Genomic DNA, 22606 nt, shown 5'->3' on the forward strand with positions numbered 1-22606 from the left:
TCATTTTTGTTCTTTTCTAACTTTGAAAAGATCAGTTTTCAGCGAGGATGATCTATTTGTCGTTAGGATGCTGTAGTCTATAGATACAGGCGAAGTAATTTGGCCGCAGCATTCCTTAACGTTTGACTTCATTTAACAGCCATAGGTATCAAATCTCTTGCGGTTATACTTTTGTCTTGCGGTAAATAATGGTCGAAAGAAAAGCTTAACAAAGGACTATCTTCTTGCTGCGGAGTAATTTCATTATATGGTCACGAATGTGGGCGGAGCTCCACAGCAGACTTAGGTTGTACCCGACCATAAGCATCAAAAGACACCCAGAATTCATTTCACATTCGTGGCTGTCTCCCGTTTTAGTAGTGTTTAGCGTATTACAAAACTAAATTGTCATTATAATCATAGTAATCATAACCACGGTAAACATCATTAGCCGGAGTAAATCTGGTAAATCTGCTGCTAAAAGAAACGCCTATTTTAATGCTCCCCAGTTATACCTTTCCTGTACCAGTAGCTAGCCGCACTATCCCACCGAGCTTCCCTTACCCCTCCCTGATCTGCAACCCCCGTCCCCTGCAATTCACTCAGTTAACTTGGCTTGGCCGACAAGTTATCTGTTGGCCACTTTACAAGTCTACCCCCCCCCCCCCCCCCCTTCGACTTCGATCAAGAACACCATCTCAAGTTCTCACCTGTCTGGAAGACGCCGGTAACAGGATAAGTGCCGGTTCGTCGACATTGAGTATGCCTCATAAGCTCGCTTAACCACTTTGAACCTTGAGGTACCTTGTTTAATGCTTGATACATCCTCAAACAGCCCTCCTAATCTCGCCTCACCAGTTAAGGCCCTCGTTTTAAATGCAGCAAGGCTCCGTTTCCGAAGATAAAAAGGTGCCTTCAAACTTATTGAAAGCCTCGTCTAGCACTTGTGCCCTGGGACCGCCTTCTGTATGCACGCTTTAAAGAGATGCCATTAAATGCAACTGAAAAAAACACCCCCGGAGCAGTGCTACCAGTGCCGCGTATGACTATGGTAGCAACACTGTAAAGAAAACCTACTAATATGTTGTTAATAAATGAAAATACCATTAAAAATTAATAAAAACATGACGATTAGGAGTGTGTAATGCAAATGTTTGAGCGTTACCACTAGGGTGACATCGAAGAAAGACTCCGGGTGCTGGACCAAGGACTCCTGTACCCATCCTTGACCGGTCGTGGGTTTTGAACCAACGACCTCCCGCAGCCGAGATTGACGTCCGAGCTACTAGGCCACCTATCCCTTGTCATCGTCTCTTTCTCTATCTCTTCAACTCTCCATCTTCACCCATAAAAGTACAGAAAAGAGTTACCCGCTCCACTTGGACTCTTGCTAACCGAGGCAAGTGACACCGAAGATGGGGCGAAACTCAGGAAGGAGGTAAAAAATATTTCCCTCATTTTTAGCCTTCGCCGTAGCCAAGAGTTACAACCGTACCTGCACCGTAAAAATGAAGTAAGACTGCCCCAAGTTACCGCGACTGTATTTGAAGAGCGTTACTCTATCGACAAGCTCTACCCGTGACCGGCAAAAGCTACCAAACTTTCATGCACGCGGCACAAGATGAGTGAGAGTAGGTATAAAAGAGGAAAAAAGGAGGTTCACTTACCTTACTCATAGCTTCCCGGTCCAGTTCCAATTATCTAAAAGACAAAAAACAAACAAGAAAAAAAGTGGAGAGTTAGGCGACACAGTTATTGGCAGCGCCTGCGACGAAGCATTCGCGACACTCTGCAGAAAAGAAAGAACATCGCGACGAACTCCGCCCAAGAAAAGTACACGTATGCTTCGAGAAACACTCGCGACTCGCGCAACACCACCGACAGGTAGCGAAGGACGTTCAAGAAACGATCACGGAGTGAACTACTCTTGGCGGATACTAGGTTGCAGCTAATCGCCACCAGTGGCTGCAACTGGAACTGTCTCGCGCCAGGGTACGGCCCAGTCAATGGCTCCGTGGCGCGGAAAGCGCCAGTGAGTTAACGCTGAACCGCTACAAGAACACCGTTCACTTGGAGGACTCGGCAAACACGTTGCATACCTTTTGCTCTCAGTCGATGCGAAACTGAGTTTTACGCTGGACAAGGAGCGGCCGGGAACGGAGGAAAGTGAGCGAGCCTGAAGTACAACTGCGCGAGTCCACGCTACAACACTGGCGTCGTTCTCTTCGTCTTCGAAGCTAAGAAAGAAGTTTGGGACGCACGCGCTTTGCGCGGCCGCTGCAGCAAAAAAAGAAAGAAAAACTAGGCCAACTTCGTCTGCTTCGTTTTGCGTGGCAGCATAATTCTCTGTTGCTCGATGAGTGTTATAAAAAGCGGCGACATGTCCAACGTTTGTGGACAAAAGTTTTCAAAATTGAAGAACTTTAATATACTGGTACAGAAATATTGAAGGAAACGGTCTGTTATTCCGATACGTAGCAACATATGTAGCAAACTAGGGAACACTGAAATAATAAACTCTCGGAAGGTGACAGCAGATCACGACAGGTAACGAGGCGTTCGAAGAGACAAGGGGATATCCAACGTTAATGGATATGCCAACGATTGTTGAAAATACATGCCCGCCGACGAGACATTCGCGGTTATATTGATTGTTATAGTGAAAGATTACAATATATGAAGAAACCGCGTTTATAAACTTTATCCCGCTCAAGAATGATTTCGTCCAGAATTCTTCGGTATGTGGTACATAAGGTTGCATACGCATGTACAGTATCTATCCAAAATATTATTTCCAGCATGTGGAATGAAGTTCCCTCATTACTTGTCTCGCAGAAATCAATGCGTTGTTCCAGTGTATACAATACTTTAATTGAAAGCAGTACACTGACTTAATATCGTATTCTGAATTCAATTCATTTATTGCAAAATGTTTTTGATCATCCAAATTTGATCCCCGCCCAATCTTAGCCAATCCTTCACTGCGCACGTGTTTCATTTTTTTCAATTCAGGAGAACAGCAACCGCAAAAAATTTTATATTAGAAATCTAGAAAATATATTTAAGAAATACCCGCCACGGTGGCTCAGTGGCTTTGGCGTTCGGCTGCCACGCCCAAGGTCGCGGGATGGAGTCCCTTTCGTGGCGCTAAAATGATGTCAAGGCAGAAAGCTTGGCTAGTTAATGGTTCGTTATTAATTAAAAGAACTAGTGCTTAGGATAGAGACGAATAAATAGGAAAAAAACAGGACGAGCGCTAATCCAGCCATTTAAGTGAGTAATTTAAAAATCAGCCGTGCGCGAACTTTAGCATGCTAGAACATGCAACGTTGCGATAAGCTGCACGATGTAAACAGCGTACCTTGATTAAATGGCGTGGGATAATGAGTAAATTGGAGGCAGCGCATCGGAGCCTTCATAATTAAGCTTTTATCTGTCAGGGGTTTCTCGGCAGTTTGATCAGACCTCTGTCCAGCTCCACTAACTCTCATATGTCGTCGCCGGTGTTATGATCCCAACTTAATAATTGTGTCACCTGGCCTGCAGCTAGACTACTACGACGGGTAGAGCACGAACCCGATCATAATACTGTAGGCAATGCGGCGAATAGTGCACGAAGAGGAAAAATAAATATTTATTGCCGAATTGAGCGGCTAGAAACATTAAAAAAAAAACATTTATTCCAAACGCCCTCCATGCTTGTCCTCAACTGTCAGTTCCAATGTTCTTCGATAGAGCATTGTATGTTTGCAAAGATAAGCCTTATCGATGTCACAGATAACGACGGAGGGAGTGCGCTGTGTCGAATACTGCGGGAGTCTCATCATACTTTTATCCTAGATAAAGTGCAATGCTCCCTTCTTACGCCATGCTCTCCGGTTACCCGGGGCGAAAATTCCTGGTATCCTCATCATAATTGTTTTACCCCCCAGCAGTGCAATGCTCTTCAGTTATGCGAGGAAGAAAAGAAAATGCGTGTTTCTCGTCATTATTAATTTAGGCCAAGAGCAATGTTCTACCCTCGTGCAGTGCTCTTCGATTACCTACTCCCCGCGTCAGCCTGGGCCGGCGTTCCTTTGTACTCACGTCAGAAAAGATCCTACTTTTGGATCACATAGAGTAAAAGAAAGCAAAAATGCTTTGCGCTTTAAAAAGATGAAAAACTGGGCGATCAGGTGCCTTGTCAAACAAGTAAAAACAGCGAGAAAACGCAAACTGAAGAGAAAGAAGTATAGACACGACTAAACTAGACTAAGTACACGGGGCTAAAAACTGGCTTTTCAGACTACTATTAGTTTGAACAGCGTCCCGTCGACTACGTCTTTTTGCAGTTTGCATTCCATCAATGAGTTTACTCGTTTCAACTTACACGCGGGTGTTTTCGCTACGCACCTGACTGTTACCTAAGCTTGCCTGTGCGAGGCGACGAAGAAAAGGCGTAGAGGTGTAGATTTGGTACCGAGCTTAATATGCGAAGGTACTCCGGGGTGTGAAGTGCACCTTCGTTGGCAACTTAGGTCCGGAAAAATTAATTACGAGTGTTTGCTCATTTTTGATGGGTACAAATCCAGCGTTCTCAGAGAAAAAGTTTGAAAATTGAAAAATTGTTATGGAAATACTGAAAGTAATGGTCTATTATTCTATTATGACGCAAAAAATTCCTTTTAAAGTTTCCAGCGACCACATTGAACAGTTAATACTCCAATAGAAACTAGTGGGGAGCGCTTTTGCGAAAGCAAGACGTGAATACAAAAAAAAATACAAGACTGCCGTCCGGTGATCTGCGGATATATTGATTGTTATAGTGAGATCTTGCATTATATGAAAAAATTGCCTTCATAAACGGTTTCCCGACCAAAGTTGGTTTTGTCCAGAATTTCTGGGTATGAGGAGAAGGGTTCCGGATTAGATGTCCGTCGACGGTTTAGTGATGGTTCTTTGCTCGATCGCTTTCTACCGTACTAGAACAGAAAAAAAAAATTATTTGAGAATAGTGATTATTGCAGACTCCTAAAAGAAGCTGCGACCTGAGGCACGGGCGTGATGGCGACGATGATGAAGAAGTTCACGAACACTGCGTCATCCTGCTATCCTCGGCATTTGACTTAGAACGTCGCTGAGCAGACAAGGCAGAAAGAAATGAGGGGCTCGTATGTCATAGAGGTGTACACAGGTGAATGCTTGCCTCAACCCAGTGGGAAGGTGGGTCGCCTGCAAGAAAGCAGGCATCAGGGACGTACTGTCGGGGACAAAAGTCCCCAGGACGCGTGATTGGGAACCGAAGCTGATAGCTTTTTGTTTAGCTGCGGGCTGGAGGCCATACTTGCCGAGGTGAAAGTAGGACTCGTGTGCTCTTATGTGTGATCGCCAAAAAAACATGGCAGCTATTAGCCAAAATCGCTTCTAGCATGTTCTGGAGAATTTTGTTTGCGGTTTATAGGGGCTTAACGTCCCCATAAACGGAGGGAGGAAGGGAGGGCCGGAAGGAGGGAGGGAGAGAGAGAGGGGGATGGCCGAGTCAGGCTAGTATCCTTTATCTTTCCCTTCGCTTTTTCCTTGTATTGGACAGAAATCAATAAACAATCACAATAAACAAAGCAACTCAGGCTATGAGGGGCACCGTAGTGGAGGGCTCCGGAAATTTCGACCTCCTGGGGCAATTTAACGTGCACTGACATTACACAGTGACGTGCAGTGCATTATATGCGCATTAAGTGCACTACATGCACTGACAACGCACAGGCCTCTAGACTGTTGTCTCCCAGTGTACATAGTATCGGAGTCAAATGAAACGCGAACAGAGCAGCGCGTGGCCAGAGATCCATTTCACGCCGTTTCCCTGTCGCTAAAACAGACAGGACCACTCTTGCGGTTAGTGATTGGTTCGGTTCAGTTTTCTTCGGCACTCGTTTTCTCGCCTGGCCATTGGAGCGCCATTTTTGGTGGCGCTACGGCGATAAGCTTCTGCTCCCTACCAGAAGCAAGTGAGTCAGCGACGGCCACGTTGGACACCGAGCGCAGCCCGATCCGTCTTTTTAACACTGTTCGCATCCGAAGCCGACGCTGATAACAGGGCGATGATAGGAGCAAAATCGAAGCGTTGCGGGCCAGGGAGATAAGAGCGCTTGCTTCATCCAAGCGGCCTGCATGCACTACCGCCAGCGAAGCCGCGCTGCGCAGTTTCTGATCTGTGGAAAGCATAAATGTGGCGCTCCAGTTGCAAAGCCGGAAAACGAACGTCAAAGAAAACAGACGAAAAACTATCGCAAACTGGCTGAGCGCGTCTATCTCTGATGACGACAGGCAACGGCGTAAGCTGTAGGCTTTGGCCACGCGTTTCGCTGTTCGCATTTTGTTTGACGCCGCGTATGCCCGAAATCGGAGAATGCGCCTTGTATCGCTAGGGCACTAAAAGCAAGACGGACGATTTAGCGTGGTTAGGTCAAACGGGAATTAGATGCGTTGGCACCACGGTGTTCACTTCGGTTCAGGTTCAAGGTCAAGCAGGCTTCAAACAAAGACAGGACAAATCGGTAAGTAGTAGCTATACCTAAGTTCTAGCGCACTAAAACTGTCCGTCGCTGATGTTCCCTGAAGCCTCCACCTTGCACCTGCCACGGTTGGCAGGTGATAAAGTGGAGAAAGAGAAATCCCCCTCTCCACTTGTAGGGGAGAGAGAGGCCGGAAGGTGACTGCACGGGAAGAAACCAGAGGGTGGACAGAGTGGCCAGACGACGTTCTGGCGCCGGCGGAGAAATGCGCAACCCGAGGGTGGTTGCCATGGCAACAACCCGGCGGGTGGCCACCGTTGAAGATGACAGGTGAGGAGGAAAGGCAGCTTAGAAGAGCACCAGAGAGTTAACTTACCGAGTTAATTAGTTAAATTAGTGAATTTTTTCACACATTCTTTGGTAATTTAATCGAATCGAATCACTCAACCACTCAGTTATATAATCAGTTAAGTTAACGAATTAATTGATTAATTATTAGTATATTGGTGGGCTTAATAGACGCTCTAGCAACGGGACCTAAGTGTTCGAATGTGGTAGAACCTAAGTTAGAGAGAAAAAACGACTTCGACACGGCAAAGGCATAATGAAACGAGCACGAATCGGCAGCAGTAAGAGGAATGCTTTCGCATTACTGCACCTGAGCAGACTTAAGAGCACCCTTGAGTTTTTTTTTGTTCGAATACAGCGTGGTCTACTGATGGGTGCAGGCGGGTGGAGGGTACAATGGCTGGTGGGTAGAAGGTAGAGATGGGTGGGCGGAACTTACGGAGGGTGGGAGGCTTCCTGAGGCTTCCAACGACGGCGCCTGCACAAGGTATTAGCCGGTACCATCTTGGCCAGAATGACATTAGTACTGCTATCGCAGAAAAATTGACAGAGTGAAGGTCCGAGGTGATGGCGTCACGAGCTGCACGCATGGTGTGCGGTGTCCAAGCAATGGTGCTCACGGGCTCTCAACTGCAACTTGTTCTTGCTTTACAGAGTGGTGGCTGCTACGTGGGGTTTAAGATCCCGAGACGACTTCGGCTATTAAGGGCGCCGTAGTCAATGACTATGAATTTTAACGCTACTTGGGGATTTTTAACGGGCAGTGACATTGCACAGCGCGTGGGAAAGATTTTGACCTCCACAATTACTGCATATTATCTCAGAGTGATCATAAATTTGCTATAATACGCGCTGTGATTCAGCAAACTTTCAGGAAGAAAACACTTATCGAAGCGGGTACAATATCATTCATGGGGAGCACGAAATGCTTCTTGCAAGTCGTGCCCATGCGGAGTGTTGTGCAATCTCGCGAAATGTCGTAAATTATCGCGGAGCGTCACGTATTCTCGCAGGACCCCGTACACTCTCGAGAAAGTCTCGTACGGTAACGTCCCAAAGAAACTCAGGCTATGAGGGAGGCCGTAGTGAAGGGCTCCGGAAATTTCGACCACCTGGGGTTCTTTAACGTGCACTGACATCGCGCAGTACACGGGCCTCTAGAATTTCGCCTCCATTGAAATTCGACCGCCGCGGCCGGGATCGAACCCGCGTCTTTCGGGCCAGCAGCCGAGCGCCGTAACCACTCAGCCACCGCGGCGGCGAAAAGTCTCGTACCGTCTTGAAGAGTGTCAAAAAATCTAAGTGTGTCATAAAATCTCATAGAGTGCCGTAAAATCTCGTCGAGTGTTGTACAGTACCGCGGAGTGTCGTGCAGTATGAAAGAATGTCGCGCAATTTCGCAGTGTCGAGCAGATCAAATGTCTAGGGGAATTCCCCAAGGTGGAGTACTTTTGTAATAAGGGAGTAATTACTCATTGCCATCCACCCAAGAGCAGCCGTACGGCTAAATAGGAAAGCTGTACATCTTCCACAGAAACTTCGTGCAGAAAAACTCGTCCTGGTACGGGGTTCGAAAGCCGTACCACCGCTTCATCGGAGCAGTCGCTACAGCAACCGAGCTAACCGGGAGGGCTAGCATATGGTAGGGCGTGAAAGAATTGATTAACTCGACGTCGTACATTTTTGGAGAGCGTCGTGGAATCTTGCGAAGCGTCGTAGAATTTTGGGTAGGATCTCCAGAAGCCAATGGAGTTTCGTCCGTTTAACCAATATCCGCCACCGTCTGCCAGATAATGAAGTAACGCAAAATGTGCAGAGCAGGTCGAACCACGTGAGGAATCGTCATCTTTTGCACTCCAAGACTGATGGCCCAATAGAAGGCTTGCTATTGTTCCATGAGCTCGCCAAGGCAAGCATGCGCTCGCAGTATCTAGTGTCACCAGCGAATTATTGGTGCGGACGTTGACAGCGAGTAAAATGCGCTATAAGACAGATAGTGAAGATAGTGTTTCGAAATCAGTGAGATAAAGACTAATACAGGTTGAAGACCGAGCGCTAAAAAACAGTATAATTATAATTGCATAATTAATGCAGTTATAAAGTCTCCATTTGGGGGTGGGTGGGGGGGATAGTGTTTAGGGCTTCAGTCTCGGTTATGGGATAGGCTACACTTGTTTCCTGACGTTGAGTAGAAAAATAAGATAAACTTTGTGCCTCTATTTCCTGCAGTTCTGATCATGCCTGGCTTCTGTGGTTAGTTGGCCACAGCGAGCTGTAAGCAATCTCTCCCGTTCTCGAAAACGTATAGCGGTGGTCATATCTGGTCATTCGCGCACCGAACTCAAACTTACGAGCGCTGGAGGTGGTCAACATCACTGGCGGTAGATGCTGCTGGCAGCGCTGATCCCGCGAGAAGTCGTCGGCGACGTTCGGGGGCTTGCAACTGGAAATCTGCTACCGATTACGTTTATGAAGCCCGCTTCGAAAAAGCAATACTAAGCGAAGGTAACGGCTTCGCACATTTGGCCTCCGGTTTCTTCACAAAGGAAAAAGGGTGTTTAAAAGGCAGCCTTTTGTTTCGCCGGCAGGAACACCTGCTTTTGCAAACACAAAGCTTAGTAGTAGACGCACACCTGTTTCTCAGATAAGAAAAATTAAGCCAGATGGAACATTATTAAAACAGGCCGGGGGTGGAAGTGGGGGGAGGGGAGGTAGTTCAGATCTGTGATGTATAACATACAAGACTAAGTGGAGGCAACCACGTAACAAAATTCCATTCTGTGAATGCGAAAACCAACAATTTGCGTGACAAATCCTGGTAGCAACTTGAAATGAATACAAGTTGAATGAAACAAAATAAGCGTTGGGTGCGTTGTTGAAGAAAATTCAATGGCCCATATGTTGGCGGTAAGTCTATACGTAAATCGGAGGAATCGCTGCAATGGGAGAAATAGGTAAAGTTGGCACGCTTGTACAAGAGTATTGCATTTGAGGGCCTTTCTGTGGGAGGTTAGTTTTTAGTGTGTACTCTAATTTTCGGTATACTAGACCACGCAAAAGTGTGCTGCCTTAGGAAAGCGCTCATTATGTCAATATTTAAACAGGTATTAGATTTTTCAGAAAGTTGAACGGATGAGTTGATAAATACCCTTGGGCTAAACAAACTCAATAAGAAAGCGCGAACAACCATATTTGCACCACTAATCAAGAGGGTTGTTTTGAACTGATTTATACGAAAGCATTATGAGGAAGGACGAGAAAAAAAATTGGCGGTGGTTTAGCTCTGGTTAAACCTGGAGTGACGCGATAGCTACAGCTGGCCGAGTGGAGCTTGGTCACGTGACGAACCACGTGACGAATCACGTGATCAGCCACGGCGCCGCTCCGCTGGCAGCTGCTCCGCACCACGTGACAGCGTGGCGGCACAGCCACGCTGAAGGCTCGAGATGCTACCGTAATGTAGCTATCGCTACAAAAAACAAAAATAAAAGCGTCAGCACTAAACCCAGTGAAGAAGAGCCTGAGGTAATAATCATTATCATCATCAGAAGAGCGCTCGCTCCGCCAAGGCCCGCTGATTATCTGCCGAATCCGAGTGAAGCCAAGCTCTTCATGAAGGAGGGCGAGGATAAATGAGATAAAGAGAGGTAATGTCAGTGTTACATTAACAGAGAATGTGTTCTATGTGTGCTTTGATCTCTGGACAGTGGGGTCAGTGAGCTGTGTCGCGCCTTCCGAAGTTGCAGAGCCTTAGTGGAGTGAGGAGAGTGCTGTTTTGAACTTTGCGAAACTTATGTGCTTGTTCCATGCTAAGTGAATACAGGGAGCATCTTTACTCACTAAACACCAGAATACTAACATCAACATCTATACCGACTCCATATACAACGCAGGCTACTGGAAACCCACCCACATGACATTCTGGTTCAATCCTATAGCAGCACTGGCAACATTAAAATAAAATCACCCTACGTTGCGATTGCTGCCTGTCATCTAAAGCCTTCTAGAATGCCTGACACACTGCCTTGCGCAAGCAATTATTTATGTAACCGCGAGGGGGGGGGGGGGGACCAAATGTACGCTAGGTCTAGCGGGTGCAATCACCTCCGCAGGCAAAGTACGATAAATACTGCTTCAGCACAAGTACAACTCCACATGTACCTTGGGCCCGGCACTGCTTAGTCGCTGTTACAAGGCAGGACCGGAGAGGGGCGCTATTTTAAGCATTAAACTTTCTCAGGCAGCACCCAACGTGCTTAGCGAGCGAACCCCAAGCCAAGAACAATGAATCACAAAGTCAACCTCGCAAACGCACCCGCAAGCGAAAGCTAAACTTTGCACATCTCCCACCCTCACACCCCGCTGCTCGTCTTCGCAAAAGAAGAATGGTTAGTCTTCCACATCCGAGACTCTCAACGGAGACCATTTTCTTAAACCAGTTGCTAACCACATCATACACTCTCTCGAGCGGCTTCTCAGCCACGGCGGCTTTCCAGCAGCCGCAGCTTTTTGCCAAGTCGCCAGCCAGAACGGAGCTCAAGACGACGTCGTCGCGAAAAACAAGCTAAAAAATGATGAATAAAGGACTGCAGGGGAATGTACCCGCTGCCGCATGCCCGAGTGCAAAGCTGAGGCAGAGAAAACAAGTTTCGCGCTGTTGCATGAGTTACGTGCAGAATTACGGGAAGTGAAAGCGTACTCAGTATCACAACAGCCGGCAGTTTTAAAGGAAAATGTAATATATTTCATTCGAACTACCTGACGTGAGTGTACACGTAGGAGAATGTGTTGCTTCAAAAAAGTGCGTAACTTGTGAGCTAAAGCTTGGAAAGACTAACTTTGAAACCGGGGAAGCGAGCGAGCTAGTTTCGGTATCCTGAACAACACGCTGGCGTGAGCATTGGAAAGCGCCGCATCTTGTTACCGGCAAGGGGAGACTCCATACAAGTTCAGCTTTTTAAGAAGGCTGCACAGAATTGTTCCGGGAGAGCGGTGCAGAAGCAGCAGACCGAACGGAGCGAACCGGTCGGCGTGCTTACACACACGTTGGGTTCAGGCCGCGTATGGGGAAAGTGCCCTGCACACAGCGTCTTCCGTCTTTCGGCCTCTGTCGAGGGTTGAGGGGGAAGAAGGGGTAAGGGGAGGGGGGTTGTATACCTGTCCCTGACGTGCGCTCGCTCAAAGCACGCTTGCTAGCCGCGCTACGATTCAGGCTAGCCACGGTCGCCGCAGCCGCCACCGCCACCGCATCCGTAGTCGCTAGTACGCGACGTCGGCCGGCGACGGCGGTTGGGTCCCTCGGTGAATAATAGGGGCGCTACTGGCCCGTGCACGACAGCGGTGTAGCTCCCGCCGCGTTGCGTGGTCAGGGAGGCGTGAGCTGAGGTGCGGTGTGGAATGAGACGGAGCGGCCGTACTTCTGTGTGCACCGCGGCAGAAGGGGCTTCTGCAGTATATTGCGCCCGTGAGGAGGAGGAAGTACGATTTAGAGTTTCACTTTAAGGTCAGCTACTACGGACCCCTTGAGAAGCGCAACAGGACTTGAAATTAGTTTAGCGTGTGGAAGCGGTAAGTTAACTTGTGTTTTCTCAGTGAACTTCCGTTGTGACGCATGAACTTTCACTGTCTTCTTTTTAAAAGCGCAACCTACTCTGGGGCGAGCTTCGAGATTCGTTGCTGATTCCTTGCAGGTGTTTTGTGCTTAATAGGGGACATGAATGAATTGCCAGAATTTCGATCTTACTAGCGGTTGCTTGAAATCGACTGCTTATAAACGTTGAGGAAAGAAATAGACATTCTCACTTGAAGTGAACGTTTTTTTTTCTACATTATAAACTGGCACTCGAGACCGTGTAGTTGAAGAATTCACCCAGTCTCTTCACTGCAGCGCAAATGTATATCGACGAAATGTGCATAACTTCATCAGTCTCAACCTTCTTGTCGCAATGGTGAATCTTGCAGGAGCGTTAACGGGATGGCGGAATATAACGATAGTGCGGGTGGGAGCTGTGATGTTGCAACTTCCCGAATCCCAGATCCCTCATAAGATGTGCTGGAGCACAGTCTTCAGGCGGACAGCGAAACTGAAGTGGTGCCACTCCACGTGAACTCCGCTTTGTCCCCACACAAGTGCCGTTGCTGCCCAGGCACTAGCCCAACGGAGTGCAAGTGAGGGGCGGCCCTCCCCTGCACTCCCCGCCTCGCGCTCCCAGCGCCATCTATCCGCGTCGCGAGCAGCGCTTGCAGCCGGAAGCCGGCGAGCCGTATTTTCTGCACCGCTGGCGCTGGCCTCCACGGAGCGCCAAGTCGCTGCCGCAGCCGCCGCCCGCGGACGAGCTTTATTAGCCAGCGAGCCGCGGTTAGGTGAGCCGCTGGACACGTAAACAAAGAGCCTCCAGCGCACGGCGCGAAAACACAAAAGGCACCGCGCACCGCCTGGGTCTCACCGCGGGCTCGCCAGGGCGCGTGCCGGGGAAGGAGCCCGGTATATCTTTCGCAGCATACACGGCCTCTGCTGCAGTTTCGTATGCAGGCGTTTTCTAAACGCTGTTCGGTGAACTTGTCCATTACACTAGAGCCTCCTATAGGCGCTGCTGTACGATTTTCTCGGTACGTGCTGGCACTAATGGAGGGTATCAAAACTAATGTTTTGCAGCGTCAGCTGTTAAAGGCTTGCATTGCGGAGATCGAGTCGTTCGAACGATATCACGTCATCGTGACGTGACCATAATCAATGTGACGTCATCATTGGTTATATTACACATGGATCACCTATATGACCTATTCTTCACTGCTCGGCGTGGGCATTCATGGCGTGTATCAAAACTTTTGTTTTACAACGTGAGCTATTAAAGGCTGGTTGTCAGGCGATGACTCTATTCGCAAGAAATAACGTCGTCGTCTCGAGTTAATATTCAGTGACGTCCACCTCGTTCACGTGACCCATGAGTAAATTACGTGATCAATTTGTCTAGCTAATTGTCATGTATATATTATACTTCTCATGAAATCCTTTAATTATGAATTGGTCGGGGCCATTCGACACATACATGACCCCGTGTTCCCGTCGCAAAACTTGATCTTATTCCCCATCCGCGGTGGCTCAGTGGTTAGGGCGCTCGACTACTGATCCGGAGTTCCCGGGTTCGAACCCGACCGCGGCGGCTGCGTTTTTATGGAGGAAAAACGCTAAGGCGCCCGTGTGCTGTGCGATGTCAGTGCACGTTAAAGATCCCCAGGTGGTCGAAATTATTCCGGAGCCCTCCACTACGGCACCTCTCTCTTCCTTTCTTCTTTCACTCCCTCCTTTATTCCTTCCCTTACGGCGCGGTTCAGGTGTCCAACGATATATGAGACAGATACTGCGCCATTTCCTTTCCCCCCAAAAACCAATTATTATTATTATTCCCAGATGACGATGAAATTTTTGCCGAAGTACCTAAACTCCATTTCAAATTCTTTTTTTTTTCCGGATCGTAAGGAGGAACCTGTGCACCTTTTCAAAGTTCGTGCTCAAAAAAGTGCGTGCTTGTGCGCCAGTGAATGTTGATCTTTGACAGACATATCTAGCCTTGCATTTAATGTAGATCTATGCTAGCACAAAATAATGGAAGGAGAAACACTCGAGGCAATCGGTATTGACTGTTCTTGTCTGAGACGATTCAAAGTTTCGATCTATCGCAGCGCACTGTACCACCCTACTAGGGCCATGGATATTCCAGGATTTTATGCATTTAGGGGACATTATAACTGACAACGACCTGCCATAGTAAGGAGACTGAAACGCTGGTATAACGACGCATGCTGCGTGAAATTGATCTCTCTGTCTCTCTCTCTCTCTCTCTCTCTCTCACACACACACACACACACACACACACACACACACACACACACACACACACACACACACACACACACACACACACACACACACACACACACACACACACACACACACACACACACACACACACACACACACACACACACACACACACACACACACACACACACACACACACACACACACACACACACACACACACACACACACACACACACACACACACACACACACACACACACACACACACACACGCACGCACGCACGCACGCACGCACGCAGAAAATTCTATTCAAGAACGTCCGGAGAGCGTGAGTTATAGAAACATTGACAGCGGGAGCATGGCAGTGAATTCTTCACCCTGCTTATATTGTATCTGTTCGGACCGCTGTTTCTCCTCTAGCGCCGACGAAACCTCTACATCGTGTTGTCTGTGGCACGTGGCTTACGCATAAAGCACGCAGCAATGCGCGACAGGAGATAACAATAAAAAAGAAAACGTGCTTATGAGGATTGCGTGTCTCCAGGGGAGGTGAGCGACCTATACCCGGCGAGTCGCACGACCTTCTTGCTTTTGTGCGGCCTTACGAAACTGGTCGTGCGCAAGACCGCGCCGTTATGCGGGCCCAACTCGCTAGACAGACAATGGAGGTTCCCGTGCGGATAGACATGGCCTGTCAAGGCTCTTTCCGTCGCGTGGGCTTGCGCTGAAAAACGCAGTGTCAGTCCTGGTTGTTATCAATGCAAACTTACCACAGCGTCTCCTGTTCCATGGCTTCAGAGTGCAAGCAGAGCATACTACAGCTATCTTTCAAATAGGCGACAAATTTGAGATAACGGGCTGGTACAGTGCCAGCCATCAAATCAAACTGAGGAAAACACAGCGAGCTACGGAAAGGAAGATGATAGGCGCAATGTTAAGACACATGAAGAGGGCAGGTTGGGCCATGGAAGAAATGCGGGTTAATGATAGCCTAGTCGAAATCAAGAAGAAATGGGCTTGGGCAGGGTATGCAATGCGAAGGCAAGATGACCGGTGGTAGTTAAGGAAAACCCATAAGTCAGTGGTATGATATCGGAAAATTGTTAGGAACCGAAGTTACCTTGCAGTGGTAGTTTATGATGGAAGCCAACAGTCACTGAAACCAAGTATCATATGGGAATGTTTTTTCTTATTTTACCATTTGTGGGCTTAACCAATGGGATAATAATAGTGTAATTATTTCATCTATCATAGATAACTGATTAACAAGCAGAAGGAAAAAAATGGCGATGGTTTAGCTCTGGTTAAACCTGGAGTGACGCGATAGCTACAGCTGGCCGAGTGGAACTTCGTCACGTGACCAACCACGTGATCAGCTATGGCGCCGCGCCGCCGGCAGCTGCTCCGCACCACGTGACCAACGACGTGACAGCGTGGCGGCGCCTCCACGCTGAAGGCTCGAAATGCTACCGTAATGTAACTGTCGCTACAAGACAACCATATGCCGCCGGTGGGATCCGAACCCACGACCTCCGAATTCCGCCGCCGTAGCTCAATTGGTAAATCACCGGAAGCGAGGGCCCGTCATTGGCATATCAACGCGGCACGCCAGGGGGAAATATGTAAAGCGCAACAAATCATAAAGTATAAAATATCATTACCATGCATTAAGCCACCAAAGTGAAGTGTAAATGCAGCAAGTGTAGAGCACGAAATCGATAGTGAGCGATAAAAGTCAGCCAAAGTAAAGCGAATATAACTTACGCAACTTTCAGGCAGTTTGATGCGGCGGTAGAAAAAAGCATCAAATGAAAAACAAACATCAAACAGAAAAGCATGGTCCTAAAGGTGCATTCTGCTTACGCAGTTCGACGCATTAGACCATACGGGCATATGTAAACTTTTTTTTTTTTCGTGGAGATCTCCCATTCTAGACCATACTACCTTCCTCTTTCAGAAGCAGTCACAAAGTCCATAATTATCTGGATGTCAAATTCAATGGATTGACGGGGAAAAATGAGCATTCTCAACTCCATGTTTTTCGGCCGCAGATACGTATTTTGTTGCTGAAGTAACGTGAACATAGCTATAAATGGCCTTCCTCGTTCTTAGTTTCCTGTCTTTTTTGCGCGTCTCCGTGTTTCCAATGTGTCGCTGTGCGTTTTCCTCTTTTTTTTCAGTGGCTTCTAATACTGCCAAGTTGTAGTGTTGGAAAAGTCTTCGTTAACGGAGTCGCGGCAATTGCAGCAGTTTCATCCCGGGGGGATATCATTGCAAGCAGCCTTATCGAAGCAGGGGATACCACATCGGCTGAAGAAGCAGCTATCGCACTAGCGATATCAAAGAACAGCGAGGCAACGGTTATGTCCGACTCACAAGCAGCGGTACGCAATTACCTCAGAGGCCGCGTTGGCGCTCCGTGTTGGGAAATTTTGGAAAGGTCCAACCCTTCCAACATCCAGATCTTCTGGACGCCAGGGCACCTCTCAACGACGGGCAATGAGGCGGCCAACACAGCTGCTCGAGCTCTCCTCCTCCGAGCATCTGGCACGCAGCCTCTCTCTGACATAGTAGACAACCCCTCACCCTTACTAAGATACGCAGAAATTACGGAGTACTATAAGATCACAAGAAGGAAATATCCTCTTCCTCACAAAACCCTAAGTAAATATGAAGAGCACATAATCAGGCGACTACAAACTAATACTCTGCCCAATCCTTACCTAATGAGTAAATGGTACCCAGAAACCTACCATTCATCCTGCCCCTTCTGTGGAGCAGTTGGCACACTCTTTCACGCGGTTTGGGAATGTCAAGAAAACCCAGACTTGGACAGCAATCCCGATCCGACTCATGAGCGCTGGGAGGGAACCCTTCATAGCCACAGCCCACTCGACCAGAAATCGCTGGTTGAGAGGGGCCGGATTATGATGACGACCAATGGGTTCTCGTGCTGAACCCACCCAGTTTTTGTGCTCTGAATAAATGTTTTTCCTCCTCCTCATGTCATCTCTCTTTGCCTAATATGAAATGAACTTTATCCGAAGCTTCTAGTTTTGCTCGTTGTTGACGGTGAAATGCATTTGTACTTTCGACAGTACTTTTGTTTGCAATCCCCGCCCCTCCACTGAAATGCGGAGTGGCACTGTGGTTATCAGATAAAATAAATAAATAAATAAATCTGTAACAATACACAACCGAATGTTACTGAGACCAAACATTGTATGACGTTGCCTTCAGTTCTAAACCCGTGGATATGTCCTAGCTTGATGGTGAATTAGTTAAATTTTCTCTTTTCCTTACTACTGAACATCTAGGTGCTGGAACCAGAGGCAGTGCAGAGTGAACAAGGACGAGCCGGGAAAGCAAGAGCGACGATCCTAAGTCGGGAACACGAGGGTAAGTTCATGTTCTGGTCGCAATACTGACTGCTGTACCGAGGCAAAACACAGAAAAGAGAGGCAGACGTGAATGGTTTGAATCGGGGAAGAAACGAAAAGTAAAGATAGAACAGAAAAGTAAGCTTCAATATAGCAGCAGCTGCTGAAAAAAACAAAATAAACATAAAAGAAACAACCTGCGCTGGGGGCACCCCGACGCTCCTGATATACAAGCCGAGAGTGTGCGGACAGAGGAAGCGTTGACGATAAGAGCAAAACACGGAATGGAGAGCGAGACGATCGGGAAATGAAAAAAAAATGAAGGAGCGATAGAATAATAAAAGGGAGCGTGTGGAAGGAAACGGAGAAAAAGGGAATGCGGGCGCTCAAGGAAGAGGACGAGGGTAGGGGTCAAGGCATGGAAGGAGGTGAGAGGGGTGAGCGGTCTGCGATGTCGGGCGCGCCTGGGTTCACGCTGATGGAGGCGGGAGAGCCTCCGGTCCAGCGGCGCGGGAGCGTGTGTGTGTGGTTTCCCCTTTTCCCGAAAGAGGTTGGGGAGGTGGGGTAGGAGGGTCGCGCCTGGGGCCATAGACGCGCCGTCGTCGTCTCGTCTGGAAATTGCGATGCCTCACGGCCGCACCGCCGCCACAGCCACCGCTACCACAAGCCTAGTCGGTGGGGACAACGGCGCGGGAAGCTAGGGACGAACAGGACAACGACTGTGAAGACGGTGGCGATGGTGGTGGTGGTGCGGTGGACACGCACAGAAGGCTCCTCCGCTTCTACACACTAGTCGTCTGGGAGGATACGGAGGGGGAAGAAAGAGAGGGAAAGGGGAATTGGGGAGAGCTGAGTACAGACGAACGGGATGGCCTAGTGCAGTTGGAGGAGGGAGGAGGATGCGTCGGCTGCAGCGTCACGCACATACACTGGCGCCCGGGCTAATCTGGCGTCGGCGTGCGGCACTTCCGTCCGCCGAGGGAGGCATCGGGAGGCCCAGGCTGCGCAGGAGGCGAAGGGAAAGGAAGGGAACGTATAAAGAGGGAAGAAGGCTGCTCGGTTCCAGCGCGCGGAACGAGCACAGGCCACGCGCTGCCGCCGCCACCGCTGTGCGCTCACAACACGGCGCCGCCGTTCCTTTCCCATGGGGAGGGACTGGAAGAGGCTGGAGGACGAGGATGAAGAGGAGCAGGGTTCGCCGGGGTATATATACGACGACGAGGCGCGGGCGTTAGACTAGGGTGGTTGTTTCGCTCGGAGGGCGAGAAGGGATGTAGGGGCAGGCGTTTGGAAGCTCAGCTGTGGCGCGCGGCGTTGCTCGCTCGCTCGGGGGAGGGGGGGAGGGGGGGAGGGGGGGGGGGATGGCTTGCCATAGCTGCGCAGAGCGGCGGTGCGCTCGGAGGATCGTTGCTCGCATCCGCTGTGCTGCTCCACGTCGCGGCTATCCGGGGAGGGGGCGATACCAGACTGCTGTGAAGCGGGGGAAGCGCAGGACAGAACGGGGAAGAGGGGCGGGAGGATTGGGCAGATGGGGAGCGAGGGATGAGGTGGGAGGGGAGCAGCGAGCTGTCGGCTGATGAACGAATTGCTATACGGTCGTGGCGTGTTCAACGCTCGGAGGGAAAGTGACTGAGACAGGGACAGCAACACTGTGTGCGAACTGTACGAACAAAAAGAAAAAAAAGGGATGAAAGAAGGACGAAAATGAATGGGCAAATAAGGTGACAAGAATGAAAATTGAGGATATATAGAATAAAACAGAGAACAAAATAAACACAAAATTACATATGCACATAACAAAATCGAAAGATGGGAGGCATCAAAGCGAGAAGTGCGAACTCGCTTTCAAAGATGCAAACTGCTGTCAAAGGGAACAAAAAATGCTACGTTGTCGTCCGTGCCTAAGTAGGAAAGCAGCTAGGTGTGTTCAGTAAACGTAGTCTTTCTCGATAATGCATGATTAACATCATCATGATCATTATCACCAACCCTTTTACGTTCACTACAGAACAAAGGCATTTCTAATTGATCTTCAGTCAGTTGTGTCCTGCGCTAGTAGCGATCACACTCTCGCGACTAATCTTCCCAACCTCACCTTCCCACCTGGGTGTATGCCGACACCCGCTGCGTTTCACTTTTTTTTTTGCTGTTCGCTATATAACGCAAATGGATCATGTCATCGCATTCAGTACGTGTCATCATTTGTATAGACTGCATCTCCAGAAATACAGTTCAAAACCAGAAGCTTTTTTTGTTCTTGATGAGAGTAACTGCATGAGTAATTTCACTACGGCCACAGGCGAACACTTTTGAAGACGGCTAGCATTGCCTTCTAGGTACCTAGTTTCAGCGATATCAGCCGTACGTCGAAGGAGACCCTGGATGACCAGATGTAGAAAACAAAGAAAGGAACATTCGTATACACAAGCAATTTACAAGTATCTGCGTTATTGTGTTAACTTTCCTTGTCTTTTCTTCGATTCTCCCAGCATTTGTACTTCCAATTTGTTTCGCTTTCTCTTTAAAACTCATATTTACATGGATTTAAACACCCGAGCTGAGCTTAGTTTTACTGGTCTCTTCGTAGCTTCCAGAATTTTTACTTGGTTTTTCTCGAATTTGAGCCATTTTTTAATTCGTTTTAAAGTCCAGCTTTCTTGGAAACCACTTTTAATTATGAGGCACCTGTAGAATATTGCAATGTACTCTATGAAAGCATCAATGGGAATGCTCTAACGTTCCGATGCATAGCAAAATCTTGCTCTTAAAAGTTTGTTCTGCGTTCGCATTGTATATTTGACTGCCATAGAACACCAATGGGGAACGTCGGACAATAAATAGCTGTAAATTACAAGCGTGCCGATGGGGAATCTGCGGATGTATGGATTGTGATGGTGAAGTCTTATGACATGCGAGAAATTATAGTCATAAACACCATCCCGTTGAAAAATGCGCTTGTCCAGAATGTGTGGGCACAGACTTGTTGTTTTTGTTAGCCTATCAAAAGATGGCACATACCCACACTGGGGGATCGGCCAAGGATCGGGTGGCTACTCACCTGAACGCAGTTAACAAAAAGGAAAAGCACATGGGAGCGCAACACTGGTGAATTTTTCGTCATGAACAGAAAAGGGAACTAACGCCACGGTTCCCTGGTTTACTTCTTAACTGCGCAGCTTCTTTTCTTTCTCGCTTCTTTTTTATTTTTTAATTTCACTTCTTTCGTTATTGCTTAATTTTTCTTACCTTTGCCTCACTCACTGTAGCTTTGCATCAATGATGATAATCGGACAAGTTGGTGAACGTTCATTATTGACGTTCATCGTACTTGCGCTGTTGTAAATAAGGAATTGGTTACCATTCATCAGCTTGCGAAGTGTTACTTCGGTACTGTCACGTTTCACCACGATTCTCAGCCCTCACCAATTTCAAAGCAGTCACAATGGGATTTCTTTATTTAGATCACCAGAGCATGTTAGTTATATTGTGACGAAGAAGTCAAAGCTGGCAGTGGCGCGGCCAGCGGCCATTAAATCACCTCTTTGGCATTTATCATCGCGTCTCATTCTTCGGCTGGCCGCCACGTAACAATATTAATGTGATGTCATTAAAGTTGTCGTCACACTCAAATCCTTCTTATGTCTTGGAAGAATTTCACTGACTGTTAGAGAGAGGTCATATGACCTTGTGACGTTATGATAACCTGCCCACCGAGTTTTGTAGGCAACCTATTTTCTAGTCTGCAACCTAGATAGAAAATCGAAAAAATAAAAATAAAAATGATATATGTAAATGTCGGCACTGTCACAGCGTAGCAGATTTCAGCTACTGTGGCTAGCAGTCCGAATATGGTGGTTCATGAGCCCAGAATTGCAAACAAACTGACAGAAGTTGCAACAGAAGCTGTGACTAATGTGAAACGTAATGTTATCGCATTGCGTTCTTAAGGTGACAAGCGTCTCCATAGTTTATTTTTTTTTGCTTAGGTTTACTGAGATAAGTTTTGCTTTGTGTTTCTCATCATTTTTCATACAAGTAGACCCTAGTCGCCTTTCGTTTTGTGCAGCTTGGTTTTGCGGTTTTGCTTGGTTTTGCATTCGATGACGAGTGACTTATTTTTTTCATCGTTTGCGTTGGGAACAGTTATGTTCCTTTTTTATGTAGGAATTTCATGAAGTTTATGCACGCTTTGACAAGATTCTCCTGGGTTTCTGCGAAAAGTTCTTTCGCAATATCCTGCCGAGATATTCTGCAGGGATGGCTGAAATGAAGTTTTAGCGTGAAAAAGTTAGCGACCCGTTTGCGGCTTTCAGAATGCTAAACGATGACACGTGGCTTGACCTCACTTCTGGCATCCGCTGTATTTTTTTCTGAATTTGATTTCACTGAATTTTTTAAAACTAGACTTTAGTACAGGTTACTCTGTGTTCATTGCACGGGATGTCCTAAGATCTCTTTCATTCTGTCGTTTCTCTTTGACGCGTGAAGTGAGGCAGCAGTCTAGACATCCTGTCTCAGCAGGTATGCACATGATGTGTAGGGAAGATAGGGGTCTCGCTACTGCCGGGGGCCCCTGGAAATA

At 47.8% G+C, this 22606-nt stretch overlaps 1 protein-coding gene across 11 annotated transcripts in view; it reads right to left on the reverse strand.

The window, feature by feature from the left end:
• The window catches only part of LOC144107724 (uncharacterized), a 260626-nt gene that overhangs the window by 58094 nt on the left and 179926 nt on the right, over positions 1 to 22606 (reverse strand). For 10 of the 11 annotated variants that reach the window (XM_077640867.1, XM_077640863.1, XM_077640859.1 and 7 more), the window contains one exon: positions 1647 to 1680. In XM_077640867.1, coding sequence (XP_077496993.1) covers positions 1647 to 1655 — 9 coding nt within the window. In that variant the 5' untranslated portion in view covers positions 1656 to 1680. Of the gene's footprint in view, positions 1 to 1646; positions 1681 to 2078; positions 2128 to 22606 lie in introns of those variants that run through there. The other variant, XM_077640857.1, reaches the window with a different exon arrangement.

The sequence above is a fragment of the Amblyomma americanum genome, chromosome 10 (genome assembly GCF_052857255.1).
Source record: "Amblyomma americanum isolate KBUSLIRL-KWMA chromosome 10, ASM5285725v1, whole genome shotgun sequence".
In the NCBI taxonomy this organism is placed as follows: Eukaryota; Metazoa; Arthropoda; class Arachnida; order Ixodida; family Ixodidae; genus Amblyomma; species Amblyomma americanum.